Source organism: Hippoglossus stenolepis, chromosome 14, assembly GCF_022539355.2.
Source record: "Hippoglossus stenolepis isolate QCI-W04-F060 chromosome 14, HSTE1.2, whole genome shotgun sequence".
NCBI lineage: Eukaryota > Metazoa > Chordata > Actinopteri > Pleuronectiformes > Pleuronectidae > Hippoglossus > Hippoglossus stenolepis.
The window spans coordinates 8,004,684-8,022,679 of record NC_061496.1 but is presented as its reverse complement, the minus strand read 5'-3'; the positions used below and the strand labels follow the sequence as shown (position 1 = coordinate 8,022,679).

Below are 17,996 nucleotides of genomic sequence, written 5' to 3'. Positions count from 1 at the left end.
GGAACCTTCAAAATAATCTGCCGCTTCTGACGAGTTTGTGTTGCTATGAACGTCACACTGAAAATTAGAAATAGGATCAAACTCAAATCTGATCCAAACAAGGTGTCTGCTTTTATTTCCCTGGAATCCTTTAAAAACGTTATACAACTTTATACTTTGAACATGTACTATAGGTTACAATAGAAGACAATAGGGACAAACCGCACAATAACATAATACGTTTTTATCATGCACATGTATAGAACTGCCAACATCCCATTGGGGTGGCTGTGGCTGAGGAGGAAAAAGTGGATTGTCCGCTAACCAGGGGGTCGGTTGTAGGTTCAATTCCCGCCAGCGCCATTCCTCGTGCCAAAGTGTCCTTGGGCAAGACACTGAGCCCCTGTTTGTGATAAAGAAAGAAAAGATGCACTCTTCAATCAATAGGAATATGAGGATCAATAAAGTATCTATCTATCTATCTATCTATCTATCTATCTATCTATCTATCTATCTATCTATCTATCTATCTATCTATCTATCTATCTATCTGTCTGTCTGTCTGTCTGTCTGTCTGTCTATCTATCTAATATTAACTGCAGGGATGATCAAAACAACGGGCACTGTCACTTCATACAGAGCATCCCAAAGGGTGATTGGCATTGACCAGTGTGTAATACTGTGATTAAATGTTTCTATAAATCTCCCAAATGTGAGATGTGATACTTATACTTCTTTACTTTTACTTTATAAAAACATTAAATACAGATACATTTGCAATTAAGTCTTTTTTCATGCTACGTGTGCTAATTTCGCTAAACAAAGGATTTGCAAACTCATTCCAACACTGCCCATAAAATTCAACAGCACCTATTCTTCAGTACCACAAAAAGGGGTCAATTGGTTTATGTGAGCTCTTTGAGGCCTTTACTTTGAAGACTACTTTTTGAACTTCCTGTGTTGTGTGGCCCTCGGTGTTGCCTGGCAGCTCAGAGTTACTTCCTTTGGCAGGGGGCAGCCTGACTAATCCCATTTACTTTATAACACAGTTACTATGAACCACAATATCATGTTTGAATTACTGATAGTAAAACCAAAGTCAACATCTGGCTCCTGAACATGCACATAAATCTATTGACAGGCCGTTCACATGATATGTAATTCTACACATAATGCCAATTTAAACTACTGGTTATTTCTGATTTCTTATTTGTTTACATGATGCTATAAAAAAAAAAAAGTTATTGTCTATGATAACCCTCCCTAACACACCAAAAACTGTGCTGCTGTTCCATGTATTCTATTTTATTTTAGAAGACTAGTTTACGTAGATGATTTCAATGATTATTCTCCACACATTTCTGTCAAATACTCTGTACAAACAGATTTGAGTGCTTCATTTCTTCCTTTAAGTATCATCTGTGACCTCACCAGTAATTGATCATTATATCATTGTATTGTTATATACAGTCTATTGTTGTTACTCTGCGGTATCTCTAAACAATCATCCCACACAGTCGACCTATATGATTAACAGGCATGATTAGTTCCTTTTTCAGATTGAAAAACTTTGTGTGGAAGTAAATCAATCTTTCACTACATATCACAGACTTCACAGAAATGTTGAAATCGCAGCATTAAAGTTTCTCTTTATTTGGCATTGAAAAAACAAACAATCAATCTCTCTTAGGTGGTGGCAGGTTACAATGAAAAAACACAACTTGTTCCATTTCCTCTCATTACACTCAAAAATATCAGAATATAAAATGACTTTGTTAACGTGAAGACGTCAACACTTAACATTCAAACCACCACTGACAGACAGAGACCCTCCTCACATGGCCGACACACTAAGGTTTAATTTACAAATGCACATTTATTGTCACTGAGGCCTGTTTGGCTGTGTGGGTACTGTAGTTGAAGCTGGTCAGTGTGGCCCGTTCATAAAAAGCTCTTTGTCTTGGTTGTTTAATGGCCATCTGAAAGGAGGCTTTGTGCAGCACTGGAACAGAATGTGGCTTGTTTCTTGTCTACTTGACAGGCTCGGCAGCGGCAGCGGCAGCGGCAGCGGCAGCGGCTGCGGCTCCGTCTGCGGCTCCCTCAGGCTTGGCCTTGTTGGATATGGAGTAATGGTACGACCTCATGGACTCCTCAACCTTCTTGAAGTCTGGACGATCCTCATGCCTGGTGAGGAGGAGAACAGCCGTTTGAAAGGTTGTGACTAATGGACGATAAAATGTCACAAGAGCTGTAGAGTTGAAGACACTTTGCTGTCTAAATGCTAAATGGTCTCTATTTATATAGATGCATATTTTATCTTAGTCTTGATGATCACTCAAAGCGCTTCACAGTACAGTTTTACCATTTACACGCATTCATTTCTCTACCAAACATCATCACATACTAGTCGTCAGGGCCACTTTGGGGTTCAGTATCTTGCCCAATGGCACTTTGGCACGCATAATGGTGGAGAATGCGATTGAACCACCAACCTTTTGGTATGTGGACAACCCGCTCTACTTCCTGAGCCACAGTCGGCCCCTGAAGCTGGTCAAACATTATATAAGGTTTTGTTTATATTTCTGGCCGACTAAGGTAGAGGAGAACTGGTTAGTGCAATAAATGTACAGTTACTGCTGCGACTCCACGGGTGTAAGTTTGTGGGGATGACGCAATGCAATGACAAAATACTCGACAGCATTAGAGTACTTTTTTGAATGATTATATATAAATACAATAAAAACTGGTTATTATCTTGGTTTTAAAAGATAGAAATGCTATAAAAACTTCTGTGTATGCAAATACTTTCCAATAGATATTGTTGCATTTGTACCTCCACTACAAAGAACTTTGTTTTACTTTCTTATGTTCGGTAGTTACGCAAAAATTAGTCGTATAACAGATTGTTATTATATATATTTATATATTTTTTTCCAACTAGTCTTCTAAGCGCTTGTTGCACCACTCCTTGCTGCTCATCGGGCTCACTGCATTGACTGCACAGTAAGTTTGGTAAAATACTGGCCCCTGCCATTAGCTCCCTTATTTGCTGACTGGTAATTGTGTATTTTTACCCAGACGATAACTAGGCGAGGTCCAAACCAGACCTTCTTCAGGTTTCAGTCTGCTTGTTACAGCATCCAGACCTCTTTCAGTAATGTAACACTCATCATGATATTGTAATAAATCTATCAGATTGTTGAAAGCAGATTTTCCCGCTGAATTGACACCTTGCTCAAAAACAAAAGAAATCTAATAGGTTTCTTGTACCAGAGCATAGCTTGTTAATCGTAAAACAAGAATAACTATTATTTAATACTATTTATTTATTTATATCATACTATCCACCATATCTACTGTGGATTATGAGATTATGTATACTCTTTAAAAATGAATAAACATGACACCAGATCACAGGACAGGTTCCAGTACAGCATGTATGGTATGTGTGTAATTTGTCCTCAGCGACTTATTTGTCCTCTCGTAAAAGGGATTTGGATTTCAATGGGACTCACAAGATCAACTATCTAACACATGCACAACATTCAGTCGGAGGAGTTTCTCACTTGTACGTCCAGCACTCGTTCATCACCGCATACATTCGCTCTGAACACGCCGTTGGACGTTCCATCCGGTTTCCACTTTCAATGAAGCGTGTCACGTCCGGTCCTTTCATTTTCTGGACAAAGTTAAAAAAGAGAAGAGCAGTGGGGTGACATTCAGGACCAATCCTGATCCTGCGTTAGTGTGAATACTGTGATGAGGTAAATGTATACAGTATTGTACCTTGTAAGGCTTCCCTCCGTAGGAGAAGGCCTCCCACATGGTGATACCAAAACTCCACACGTCACTTTTACTGGAGAATTTGTGGAAGTTTATACACTCTGGAGCGTACCACTTCAGGGGCCATTTACCTGCAGTGCGAGCCTGTGCAACACAAAATGTGCGACAGTGAGCTGCTTGTCAATGAGTCACCAAAAGGAAGCTTACGTCACTATTAATGATTAGAGCCGAAAGGGGGAAGAGGACGGTTCCAAATGAGGGGGACGCAAGATGGGTCAATGCAACATCCTTTAAGTAAATTAATTGACCCACGGCATAAAGATTTAGAAATATCCCATCTGTGTCCTTATACGGTTTATTTAATGCTCCTATGAGAGGAATAAAGCATCTGCTCGCCTGGTGTTTTTAATAACTCTGCTCAGGTGGAAAGTGGGTGGGATTAGAGGGAGAATTTATGATGTCACAAAACACTAACTACCAATAAGAATCATAACAGGTGAACAGATCATCACGTCCAACCAGCGGCTACAAAAACTACCAGGACAGTGGAGCTTTCAAACCAAATTGATCCACACCCTCTTCTCTACTGCTGGCTTCAGTATAAGGCTGAGTTCAGTTCAAGGTAAGGAGAAATGCATCCTGACTTTGACTCCACACCTGGACACAGACAGACATTCATGGACGATTTCTGATAACGGCATTCCCTCCAGGTGTGGGTCAGTAGACCAGAAAAAAGGAAATCAATTCAGTGTTTACTCTAGTTCACACAGAGAAGCATGTGCTGAGCTTTAGGATGATAATGTCGAGTTAGTATTTGTGCAGTGTGAGGTCAGTCATTCCCAGAAAAGTAATCAATTTAAGATACGCTATCTATTTGGGTTAGCCGCAACACTGATGTCCTCTCACACCCCCATCCTTTGGTTATTCTGCATTTGTGTCACTTCAGTGCAGTGAGACTACTTTAAGAACATTTGGTCACATCACGAGGACCTTGTAGTAGTTGTCATCTGCTCCCAGGGCCTTGGACAGTCCAAAATCACTGATTTTGGCAAACTGTTGTGTGACCAGCAGGACGTTACGAGCTGCCAGGTCTCTGTGCACAAAGTTCTTCTCCTCCAGATACTTCATCCCCATCGACACCTGGTGCATCAGGTTGACAATGTTCTCTGCAGTGACAGTATCCCTGTGGATTCAATGAAAATAAGATGAAGTACATTTTACAAATCATGATCCTGTAGGATGTTGTACATCGTACATAGCAGTGATCCATCTCTGCTGTTTGTTTGATTATTAAAATTAAATAAACTGAAATTAGATTCAAATGTGTAGAAATATTACTCGCGTGCTCATCATGTTTGATTGCTAAAAATCTTGTTAGCTCTGCAAAGGAGGTTTCGTTTTTATCCAGGAAGTTTTTTAGAAAATAATGTCTGAATCTTTACGTAAGAAAACAATCTGACATATCTGTGTTCTGCTGAGTGACATTCTAGTCTGACTGATCTCACTTGTTGCTGCTGAGGAATTTGTTGAGGGGTCCAGCAGCTGCCATCTCCATGACCAGCATGAGGCTCTCAGCGTTGCAGAGGCCGAGCATCCGGACGATGAAGGGGTTGTTCAGCTGGTGCATGATCTCGGCTTCCCTCATCATCTCCTCCTTCACCAGCTTCTCATTTTCATTCTTCAGCACTTTGATGGCCACGTCGATCTGACCTCTGAACGGAAACAAACATAATGAACATAGCAAACATTGGGTTGGGTGAAGACATGATATAACGTGCATACATCATACAATAGCCTATTTCTTATTCGTTCATGTTACAGGTTCTATCTTCTTATCGTTATGTTTTATAATGTTTCAGTCCTCACGCATCAGTCTTGAGAACTCCCTTCTTGACGCTGCCAAAGTTCCCACAGCCGAGCTCCACCTCGTCTATCAGCAGCTGAGTCCTCTTGATGTTAAACCTCTTCACTTCGTTGGGGTTGTGGTACGGGTTGAACCCAGTGCAGTCCATGGGCAGAACATCCCGCTCAGCAGCTGGTTCGGAGGCCTCTGTAACAACTGTGGGGTGAAGGTAGGAACCACATGTGGGAAAAAGCACAATCCAGCATGTTTTGATGTTAATCTGCTGGCAGGTCTTCACATGCCCTGTTAAACAGATGGCATCTTTTAAGCTCCTTTTAAAATTTGAATTATAAAACTGAATACATTTACTCAAACACAGCACTCAGAATTGTAAGATTATTGTACTTAATCCCATTTTAATCCCTCCAGTACTTTACACACACAACATATAATTACTGTGTAAAATATGATGCACTGTTTTGAATTACACCCCCCCCCCCCAAGAATAAATAAAGAAGTTAAAATTAAGGTCACCTCCTTCAGCTAAATTTCTGCTCATGTAATAATGTTGCAGAAATAATATTATAAACTTTTATGTAACAGAGCAGCTCATTGTTTGTGTTCAGAAATGCAGGAAGTGATTTTTACTGGTTGTACTTCACAAGACTGACCTCGAGGTGGCGGTGTGTATCCATTTACATTTACACGTCTCTGAAAGTGTGACAGTACAATAAATGTCAGATAAATAATTATAATAATGACAATAATTATAATAATCACGATGCAGGGTGTTGTTCATACTCACTGATGCAGGAAGATTTGGCATCTCTGCAAAGTTACAAGACAAATTAAAGTTATATGAACATTTTTAATTATAAATTATTTATTTGTTGTTAATTGTTGAATCTTTCAAATGAAGTGGAAACTCAGTGGTTTTTAAAACAATAACACAATATATTTAATTATATAATACAATATATATATAATTTAAGAATAAAATAAAATGTTATGTACTTGCGGCAGCTTTGCCATTCATGCACGACTCTACGAGAACCGTCACCAGGCCGTCAGGTTTCATCTTCAGGTACTCGACCAGCTGGTGAGATTGAGATGGAGTTTCATTTTGATTCAGAAAAGACCATCATGCTTTGCTGCAACATCTAAGGAGCGATAGAGCATTTACCTGCCAGATCGTGTCAAACTTTGTCCCCTCTGGCATGCAGTATTTACCAGATTTTTCTTGGAGAATCTGATAGTGGTAAACTGTTTTGCCATATATCATTGAGAGAGCAAAAGTCCCAGACTTATCTCTGTCTCGCACTCTGACAAACACAAAACACACAAACTTGAGAAGACCTGTGACACAAAAAACAATCGGAGGCCGAAAAGTGGTTCGACAGTTTCATCTCACAGCATCTTACAGAAACTTTCCATCCGGTTGTGCTCCAGAGTAAAGCCGCCTCTCTCCTTCCTGCCGGGTGACTTTACCATGATACCAAGGCATCCTCTCGTGGGCCGTGGTGGCGATCAGCTTCTCGAGCTGAGGAGCTTGGCTGATGATGGCCTGTTCCATGGCTTCTCCCTGAACAGACAATCAGACAAAGAAACAAACAGAGGACACACATTTGGACTATATGCGATTATTATTGTGCCCTGTGTATGCATCATGATGTAACTTCCATATTTACAAATGAATTAAGTAATATCTGCAAAATATTTGGGTTCAGTCTCCTCAGTCAAAGCTCTTTCACTCATATTATAATCACATATTGTGCTCACCTCCCTGTGAATAGTTTTCAGATATAAATCCTCTGAATGTGCCTGATTTATTCATCAAGATCCATAAATTATTCCCAGTGGAATTGGTCAGAATGTCAAAAAATCTCTTTATGTTAAAGATAAAGTGATGAAAACTTCCTGGATGCATCGCTTTGCCACACGCCAAGATTTAATAAGTTCTACAATTATTGGCCTATGTCCCATCCTTCCACCAAAATTTGTGGATATCCATTAAATAGTTTTTATGTCATCTTACTGACAAACAAACAAACCAATGGACCGGGGCTGAAACACAACCTCCTCGGGTTAGTGGTGAGTGAAGTGAAGTGGAGCCTCACCTCCAGGGCCCAGGTCTGCTTCACATACTCCCTCAGCATGTTTTCCCTCAGGCTGTCGAACACGCCGGGCTGTATCGGCGTGTCTGGAGCTCGCAGACAGGGTTTCCTCAGGTTGGACACCAGCCCGTCAGCGTCCTTGCTGTAGAACTCACAGAGCTCTGCGGGCCCACAGTGAGGCTTCCCTCCTACGATGCAGTACGTCCCGTTCAGCAGCTTCTCTATGGTGTAGTGGTTAAACTCCACGTTACACGCAATAGACAGGACGTAGCCTCCCAGGCTGCGGAGACACTGCCGGAGCAAGAAGAGGCCGTCGACCATCCCGGCCAGCTTCAGGTGCTGCTCGGCATCCGTGCGACTGATGCTGCCGTAGTAGAAGGGCAGCTCGGCCGCAGGGTCGGTGGACATGGTGAGACTTCAGCTGGACTTAAGCTCAGTGTCCTGGATGTAGATGGTGGAGAGCAACTAGAGAACCAGAGAGAACAAGATGGAAATAATAATTTAACCAAGTGAGAATGTTGGTTCAAGGAAGCTGATACTGAAGAGCGGTGTGTGACAAGTACACAGGTTTGAATCCAGTCTGTGACCGCTGACCTTTCAGCCTTTTAGCAAACTACCATTATTGAAACAGTTAGAAAACTAGAATGGCCCTCAGAGAGCACAAACATCCACCAACAGTCCCCTTTTGAAACCATATTTAAATTCACTAGTTCTTGATTTTGGATCTGCACCAAATTGCACACACTCCTAAATATCAGTCCCATAAATATGCCTGATTTAAAATAAATCAAGATGAATGAATTATTATCTGTAGAAATCAAGGACAATGTTGAAAACTACCTCACACTGTTAAAAAAAATTCTAAATAAATCCCCCTTTGTCCCGATCTCCACCAACGTTTTGTGGTTTCTTTATTGGCCAATTTCTTTCATATCCTTCCACCAAGTTTCTCGTAGATCCGTTCTATTATTTTTGTGTAATCTTGTTTACAATCAAACAATCAAACAAACCAACCAACAACCAATGCGACAAAATACCCCAACAAAAAACCTCTTGAGATCCTCACCTCCTCCTCTTTGCGTCTACGTTTTTTACCAGGACAAACTAGAGGATGATGTTTTGTCTTCTACACAGACGAGCTGTGAGGTCCCATGCGTCGGGATGAGATTTTAAACGAAAAGCACCCACACTCTGAGACTGCACGAAGTTTGCAGAATAACACACTGGTGACAGAAGCCACAACAGGAAGTCGCAGTCCGCCCTCACAGCCTCCTTTCTCCAGCATCTCGCTCTCTTCCGTTGAACAGGTGCTTTTTGGTTCGAGAATATTCCCTCTGCTTCAGAAGCACATGTTTGCACATTGATCTTTTACTGGAGGAAAACCCACTGGGGTTGATAGAATAACTCAGAATTAAGTTGAGCCGAAGTGCAGATGTACAGATAAGATGAAGCAGGTTTTGACTGCAGGGTGGAAAAGTTACACGGAAAATATCTGTTTGAATTCGACAGCGATCACGAACCGTTGACACACGTCAGCCCCCAGAGAAGAGATAATGTGGGCAGGCAGACATATTTGAGAATTTTATTTGCCTGAGCCAATCCTCACCGTGTCATCCTCCTCCATTAATTTCCAATGTCTGTGTGAATGGAAAATGCACGTTAATGAGCGAGACATTAAAACTGCATATTTTGACAGTGTAAAAACCTCAGTTTCCTGGCCACACACCTGTGATGCTGCCCAAACCCACAGTGGACAACTGAGCCGAGACGCATACACGCCACAAGACACGAGTCTCCACTGTGACTTGACCCCCGTCGCACCACAACAAAGACCCCGGATCCCAAACACACGCTTAGGCTCATGCATGTGCTCCATTTACGGCTTGTGTTGGTTTACCATACAACATCAAGTGTATATGAAACCTCTCATGTTTTAAATGTTTGGATGTTTGACTTGATTGTACATATTGACTGCACTGGTGTTTTTGGTAGGATGCAGGATCAAGTAAAAATCTGAGGGAGTAAAGGAACCATTCATAGAGAAATGTTTTTATTTCAACACATTTATCAGCTAATAATAATTTATTATTATTCTACGTACAAAACCTATGATGATGTGATATAATTTGCAGATTCAACTACCGAGCAGTGTGTGAAATATTTACTTAACAGTGAAATGCTATTTACACATTAATGCACCAGTAACTAAGATGGTAAATGGAATATATTTACACTTTTCCAGTCTTATGGACCACTTAAAACGCTCAACAGTACAAGGTGCAATCACTCATTCTTGCCCAAAGACACTTCGGAAGGCAGACTGGATGATACGGGGATTGAACCACTGACTCTGTGGTTATTGGAGACCCCTCTCTACCAGGCTGACGCACCACATTGCACACACTCATAGATATCAGTCCCCTGAATATGTCTGTTTAAGATCTGTGAATTATTCCCTGGTGTAAATGTCAAAGAAAACCCAAAAAATAAAAGGCCTGATCTCACGATGTAAAAAAATAAAGAGACAACAAATTCCTGGATCTGCCCATTTATTCAGATCTGGGGAGAAAACATAACCTCCTCGTCTAATAATAAAATGTCTGACATTAAAACTACTTCAAGTCCATTTAAGTTTTCGTCTTAATTGAAGTTATGTTTCCGTTTTCCACTTTTATAAAAATAAAGCAGCGACGCTCCCACGATGATGAACTTTCCCTGTCGACTGTGAATTCACCACCGAGGTCTGTGATAAAACTTAAACAGCGAGAGAAAAGTGAATTTAATTACAAATCAACAAACCCCCCCCCCACACACCATGACAAGAATACTATCCACCCTGGTGTTATTTATGACACGGCTGAACTAACCCAAATATTCTCCCTTATCCAACAACGCGCAGAAGCCAAGTCTCAGCACAGATCGTGTTCTTCTCCAAATATGATTTTTATGGCTTTTCTCCTTTGCTGTATATCACGAGCCACAGACGCTCGGAGTGGAGCGAGATGATGAGGTGACACACAAGACAACTTTGAACCCACAGTGCTGCGTGGTATCTTCCATAACGACTTCGCATACCGACCGTTTCCGTCAAGAAGGCCGAAAATGCGGGACTCCCTCTAATCTGCGCAAACATGTAGTTTTGTAAATGAGATGCTGCAGAGTGAGCGGCTGGAGACCAAGTGATCAGTGGGATAAAGTCCTGTGAGTCACATGAGAAGAGACACAGGCCAAAATCTACAGGCCCGTGTGTTTCTTCTCCTCAGAGAAGAGGAGGTGAAGTTTTCTCTGGCATTACTTTGCTCTTCTGGCCGTGAAGTAAATGTTAAAAAATGGTGCTAATAAAATCTCTCTGATTGATTTCAGGAGCTCAGATATATTCCACTAACAAGGTGTTTTCTGTAGAATATGTGAGTCACATGGAAGACATATATTAACACAAATTATTGAAGCCATTTTGTGATTTCATATTAAATTCATGATGATAATATTCTTACCCTATGATCAGGATTGTTTTTAGATCTTTATATGATTTGGTTTGTCTCTATAATCCTGTGGGATACCGTGTGAAAGAGATAATGTTGTTTGCATAGATAAATAAATTCCCCAGATTATTCATACGATATCAAATGATGGGAATCTTTTTATGCTTTAAATTTCTCTCTAGCCTTATTATTTGTGGAGATATCTCAGAATATATTTTTGTTGCCCTTGACCTTTAACCTATCAACTGCTAATGTTAATCATCATGGTGATATACCCCCCCACACAAGCAGACTTGAGTAATCACAAAAAAACAAGTCAGACTGAAGTCTTTCCGATGCCGCACCTCCTCCACGTAGACATTTCACACTTTACTGAATCACACACTTGAAAGTCCCACCAATGACGGAAGTGATTTGATTCTCTGACTGGTACAAGTTGTTTTCTGTAGATTTTTTGTTCTGAGGTCATGATCGTTTTGGTTGCGCTATCAGAAACAGAATGTACACAGAGTACAACAGAGTACAGCATGAACACTTGAGTGTGTGTTGGCATCCACCAGCAGATACAACATCTTTTAAACAACATACAAGTGAAGGCGGGGGGGTCAGATCGAGGCCACGAATGCCCCAAACTGCACAATAATTTCCTGCATCATTGGAAACCAGTGACATTCAGACAAACTCTCAGTTTTGATTCCCTGTTGAATCATTCGAATCAAACTGTTGAGGTTTACACACAATCAATGAATTTTGTTCGATGCCATTTCTGTTATCACTTTTGAATCTCTTTCTTTCAGACCTAAAACAACACAAGCAGCGCAGCCTCGGGTTGTTTTTATCTCCGTTAATAAAACGAAGAAAAAAAAACGCCTGCTGAAAATTAACAAGCACATTTCGGCCCATAAGAATCCCTCTTTGTGTTGAACAGACCAGTGTTGTCCGACTGGGGCTGGAACATTGCACAGATATGCTTCAGCCCAGAACCCAAAATACATCCAGTCGTTTCAAGAAAAGTCACAAGCGATAAAAGACACACACACACACACGCGCACACACAGCTCCTGGGTGTGTTAAAAAACCTACCCATTTTAGGTTTTCTATTCCTAGGCTAAATGAAAGCAGCTATTTTTATATTGTACAAGTAATCTCTAATTTTGTGAACCAGAGCAACAATGGCTCAGCCTGACTGTGGTGCACACACGTTCTTTACAGCCCGGACACAGCTGTGGATATTGAGGGGAAAGTTTCATAACTTTAACAGATCAGCAAGTATATAAATAAATATCACAGATTATTGTATGTTTACAGACTCAGTTTCGATTAAATTAAAACAAATCTATAGTCTTTTTAAAGCTGTGGTTGAGTTTTCCTAAGTGGATGTTAATAAACAATAGGGTTAGGGTTAGGTTACAATAAATGTTAGAATACACTTACATGAACATGATGGGTAACTGCTACCATCAAACTACTGCACAATAAACCATGTATCGAAACATAGTATTTAAGAGAGAAATGAAGATTTCAAACTGTTTTGGTTGAATTATTCAATTATTTAAATACAATTTCCCCCCCTAGGATTATTTGTGACCTACTTGTATAGTCACCTACTGTGATAAGTTTTTGTGTTAAATGTGTTGTGTTAAATCAGATATAAGAAGAGAATCGACTCACGTTGAACTGCGATGCTGCTGCTTTACAGACAAAGGGATATCTGCTCATCTGATGGTGGTGTAACGTGCTGTCAAGTGTGGGTAAGTGCCAATGAACCACACACACACACACACACACACACACACACACACACACACACACACACACACACACACACACACACACACACACACACACACACACATGCTGCATTCATATAAGAAAATAAATACACAGTAATTGACTGAATCCTTATTGCAGAATGTATAACACAAGGATTGAATCAATATTGTTTGTTCTGTAAAACATCAGAAAACATTGAACATGTTTATTGATCATTTCTCTGGAAAAAGAGATGTTTTCATATATGTTTGTGCATAAGACCAATAATCCAAAACAGACCAAAATATAATACTGCAAAAAAAATAGCATTAACAATGAATCAGAAACCAAAATAGTTTCAGACTATGTCAGACTGATTCATCAATTATTTTACAGTTTCAACTCTAATTCCCTACCATGTGTATGTATCACATATAAATATATATACACATCTATATGTGTTTGGGATAGAAATTAGTGACCTTATAATGGTAAAATACTTTTTGGTCTTAATTTCTATTTGATGTGTGTAATACTTCTTTATTACGGACTATAATATAATATAAAACACACGCAGACACACACACACACACACACACACACACACACACACACACACACACACACACACACACACACACACACACACACACACACACACACACACACACACACACCGGCTGAAGCTGCTTCCTCACAGTCTCCGATCAAGCAGCCAATCAGCAGGAACCGTCTAAATAAAGTCGGATAAAATAAGATGAGACAAAACCAGAGAGGAAAATGTGCTCCTTCAAAATAAAATAAACACTTTTCAGTGTATTTTCAATGGCTCAGTCAGAGTTTGAGGAATCTTGAGTCTAGTCCAGCAACGGGTCTCCAGACAGACTTCAATTCAAGCTTTGGTTGTGGAGAAAGAGTTTCACAGACACATTTTAACATTAGTCTATGGAACCACACACACACAGTGGTGTTTTGTCAGTAAATCGAAATTTGCACTTTTCTGTAAAAGGTTTTTTATAAAGACAGGATATTCAAAACATTTACAAAGTAGCTAATAACTAATTCCTCCCTGGGAAACCACTGGCTCTCTCCATGTTTATAAAGCTCCAGCTCCAATAAGCGGTGACGTAAACATGACAATCAATTATTACACAAATTTTCACCCCTTGGTTGAATACAGTCTTTAGCTTTTGCCGCCACGCAGGCCTGATGACAGTGTGATGAGCTCGGGGCTGCAAGAGTTAACACAGATCGCAGCACCAGACACAACACATCCATTTTATTCTAGTCTGCAATTGTTTTGCTGCAAGATGCTGGTGTTAGTGCATCATCTAGTGGCGATGGATGTCATGTATATAACCATTAACTTTGTTGAGCTTAGAAAAAATGATTAGTTCACCTAAAAAACTGTGGAAAGCACAACGAGGTTCTAATTGTTTCGCTTTTATTCTATTACTGAGTGTACATCCACCACATTGATCTGGTGCAGGGACAGAACTTGTCTATGTGCATTTTTATTTCAGATCCATTGCTGTGTCTATATGGAGAAAGTAAAACGGATTCATCTGTCATCGGAATGACTAATTTGTTCACATTTAACACTTTTCCAATTAGAAATAAAGTGTTAGCATAAACTTTTTAAACATAAGGTTGTTGCATAGGTCAAAGTTTTGATCCTGAGTCATTTTTACTTTAAAGGTTCAGTGTGTAGAATTTAGCAACATCTAGTGGTGAAGTTGCATGTTGCAGCTGAATACCCCCTCACCTCATCCTCTCCTTCCAAACATTAAGAGAACCTGTGGCCTTCAGTTATCATAAAAACTCAAAGGGTGTTTAGTTTGTCCAGTCTGGGCTACTGTAAAAAACATGGCGGCCTCAGTAAAGAGGACCCGCTCCCGATGTAAATATTAAGTATTTCAATATAAAGGGCCCATTCTAGGGTAAAGAAAGCAACAATTTGTACAATTTTGATGAAACACACTAGTTAAAACTAGGATTATTATTTTATATTCAATATCTGCCAATAGATCCCTTTCACCTAAATCTTACACACTGGACCTTTAAACAGTAACAGGGTCAGACTCCTGGAAATCCTGGAGAGACACATTCAATCGTAGGAATTTGTTAGAATATCATTACAATCCAGACAGTAATGAAAATATTGCAGATTAGTACCTTTACTGTACCTTTAATATGCAGAAATGTGGAAACGAATTTGTCTTTTGCAGCCATCTATGATAATGACTCTTCTTTTCCAGTGCACCTTTTAATTTGAAAGCCATGACAGGAAGTGTGATGGCTGTAGTACAGGGGACTTGACAGCTCTCTGCAGCTCTGAGGTTGTGGAAGGAGTTGAGTCTCCTCAGTCTCCCGCCGGAGCCTCCTCCTCTCAGCTCCTCTCAGCTCCTCCACTGCTCCTCCACTGCTCCTCCACTGCTCCTCCACTGCTCCTGCAGAGGACCGGGCCTCGCAGCGGACACTTGTGCACGGGGACACGGGAAGGTAGGTCACCGAGCCCGGCCACACTCTCTGCCTCTTCATGCACAAACCCTGGAGGAGACCTGATGCTGCTTCTCTGCTCTCACACTCTTTTCTCTGCAAGTAGTTCTGCACAGACTTTGAATGTCGCCTCTGATTTAGTCTTTTTATGTTTTTTCATTGTGGCTCATGTTTTTGCACGTATGTGGATTTTATTCCATCTCATAGTATTTGCACAATTCCTCCTCTTTTTTTAAAATTTCTTTAACTGCCACTGGACATTATCCTGATATTCTCTTCTCCTCAAGAGCTCTCACTGCTGGGAGCTCCTCATTGGCTGATGACAGGGCAGTGTGTGTGTGTGTGTGTGTGTTTAGTGTGTGTGTGTGTGTGTGTGTGTGTGTGTGTGTGTGTGTGTGTGTGTTTAGTGTGTGTGTGTGTGCAGGGATGATGTGGCCGACAGCAGACATCAGGTATGTGAGTGAAGGGTGGCATTGAGTCCTTCACCGGATGGGGGAGCAACTTGCAGTTTCTCTCAGATGCAGAAGAAACTGTAGTAACAGCCACATTCACTAGTATGAGTATGTACAGTACTTTTAAACAACTACAGTATCATTTATAGTGTGTGTAACCTACTATGGGGATTACAAATATACAAAGATGATGTTTAAAAGTCACTTTTTAGTTTTACAGATGTGTTTTAATCAGATGTGTGACATGTCTGTGGTCCCTGCTGCTCTTCTGCTGACTGGACACAATTCTGCAGGTTGATATGTTGTATTCTTGATTTTTTTGTAGAATCCATATAAATACATCTTTTTATTTGGCCGTGTGGAGAAACCAGACACCGTCATCAACAAGACAAAACATATTCTCTAACAACACACTGTATTATACTTGAGTGAGTTTAATCATTCTCACCAGACCTCACTCATTGGCACAATCTTAATGGAACATATTAGGAGGCCGTTAGAACCGACAGTTCAAGCAAAAAACACAGAATTTCATTGCTAACTGTGTTTAAAGATATAAAATGTAACAATTCTTCTTAAAAATGTCTAAAAACAAATAGACCTTTTTTATATTTCGGACTCTAGTTATCCAAAATGTTTCCAACAATGTTCAAACCCAAAGAAATCCCCAATTCTATTCAAGGTAACTGGACGTTTCTTTTTGGTCACATTTTAACGCAAACTGCGTACGAAGAAGGAAAAATACACAACTATCCCATTTGTGCAGTTTTTTCTTTCCGCTGTTTGTATTGGTCACTCGTAAGCAATCGCGTGACCAGTGTATAACGTGAATAAAAATCACCTAATACGTGAATTTGATTTGCGCATATGTCGTGTCAGATAGGTTTTCTACGGCAGTGGCGGTAAAGACAACTCCCATGATACCATGCTGCGTCATGACATCATCAAACTAGGTCTTTTGTTATTGTTTTGATTGAGAGACCCCTAGTGGCCAAAGTTACATATTGTACGTTTAAACTGGATAGACGGCATCATGACCCCTTAGGGCCAAAACGGCGATGACAATTTCAGAAAAGTTCAGAACTAAAACAAGTTAATTCGACAGAGAGTCAGATTGCAACTATTGATCATCAATCATCAAGTCAGTTTCCCGAGAAAAAAGCCAAACATTCTTACTCTCTCTTCTCAGATGTGGATACTTGCTACTTCTCTGTGTCTGGTGTGGTGTGTTTTTAGTGTTTTGGACGCCTGGAAGCTCGAAACCAAATTAAAAACTGCAGAGAAACGAATATGATAGCAGACAGAAAAGAGAAAAGCGTCCACCGCCATCTGTGCTGTGTTCCCAGTGCTGCTGGCTGACTCACTTTCGTGTCGAGTCAGCTCTCTGCCTCACTAAATATTGTTTCAGACTTGAGAGGCACATTTTCGGAGTTAGGGGAGCACATCCGAGGTTCTCCGGCCTGTTTACGTTCCCACTTTTCATCTGCACACTGTTTATTTGGGGAAATAGAGAAAGGAATGCCTGCCTCTCTCTCTCTCTCTCTCTCTTTCTCTCTGCCTTTGTACCAGACAGAGAGTTTAGTCTGAGATATATCCCCCCCCCTCAACTTCTCTGTATTATTTCTGTCACCTGTTTCATCTGGAGATCTGTGTGAAGCGTTCTGCTGCTGAGGCCGACAGAAAGGCTGCGTCTGACTCGTCACATTCGTCTCGTGGGCCATTTGATCCCACGGCCTCGTGGTCCTATTAGGAAAGAGAGGCCGCACCGGAGCTTTAATGAAATAATAAACTGAACCTAAAGCTGATTCATGAGCTACTCCCTGATCAAAGTAGAGAGAGAGAGAGAGAGAGAGAGAGAGAGAGAGAGAGAGAGAGAGAGAGAGAGAGAGAGAGAGAGAGAGAGAGAGAGAGAGAGAGAGAGAGAGCTAGACTCGAAGCTAAGCTGAGGGACACTTAGCATCTGTTTGCTCCACACAGACTTTACTTTGAGCCGGTCATATGGCTTTGATTAGTGTGCTAGTTTTCGGATAGCCTCCACTTTCCCTGGCAACAGTCAGAGACAAGGACAGCATAGTTAGCTCCAGTCTTTAGA

The 17,996-nt window shown here is 40.7% G+C and overlaps 2 protein-coding genes across 5 annotated transcripts in view; one reads left to right on the top strand and one right to left on the bottom strand.

The window, feature by feature from the left end:
- Positions 1–1,611: 1,611 nt before the first annotated feature.
- LOC118120606 (tyrosine-protein kinase ZAP-70) lies at positions 1,612–12,951 on the bottom strand. 3 transcript variants are annotated; one of them, XM_035175703.2, is made up of 13 exons: positions 12,873–12,951; positions 7,723–8,184; positions 7,027–7,187; positions 6,789–6,927; positions 6,620–6,701; positions 6,411–6,433; positions 6,277–6,316; positions 5,629–5,821; positions 5,268–5,474; positions 4,753–4,945; positions 3,766–3,906; positions 3,546–3,658; positions 1,612–2,163 (listed from the first exon to the last, which is right to left on the bottom strand). In XM_035175703.2, the coding sequence occupies exons 2-13, from the start codon at positions 8,125–8,127 to the stop codon at positions 2,010–2,012; spliced, it is 1,851 nt and encodes a 616-aa protein (XP_035031594.1). In that variant the 5' UTR covers positions 8,128–8,184; positions 12,873–12,951; the 3' UTR covers positions 1,612–2,009. The 3 variants fall into 3 exon arrangements, with proteins under 3 accessions (XP_035031594.1, XP_035031595.1, XP_035031592.1); XM_035175704.2 differs by lacking the exon at positions 12,873–12,951 and adding an exon at positions 10,587–10,602; XM_035175701.2 differs by lacking the exon at positions 12,873–12,951 and adding an exon at positions 8,786–8,909.
- Positions 12,952–15,339: 2,388 nt separating this feature from the next.
- adamts10 (ADAM metallopeptidase with thrombospondin type 1 motif, 10) overlaps positions 15,340–17,996 on the top strand; it is a 41,752-nt gene continuing 39,095 nt past the window's right edge. For both annotated transcript variants that reach the window (XM_035176916.2, XM_035176915.2), the window contains exon 1: positions 15,340–15,455. The gene's annotated coding sequence lies outside the window, so the exon portion shown is untranslated. The remainder of the gene's footprint in view (positions 15,456–17,996) is intronic.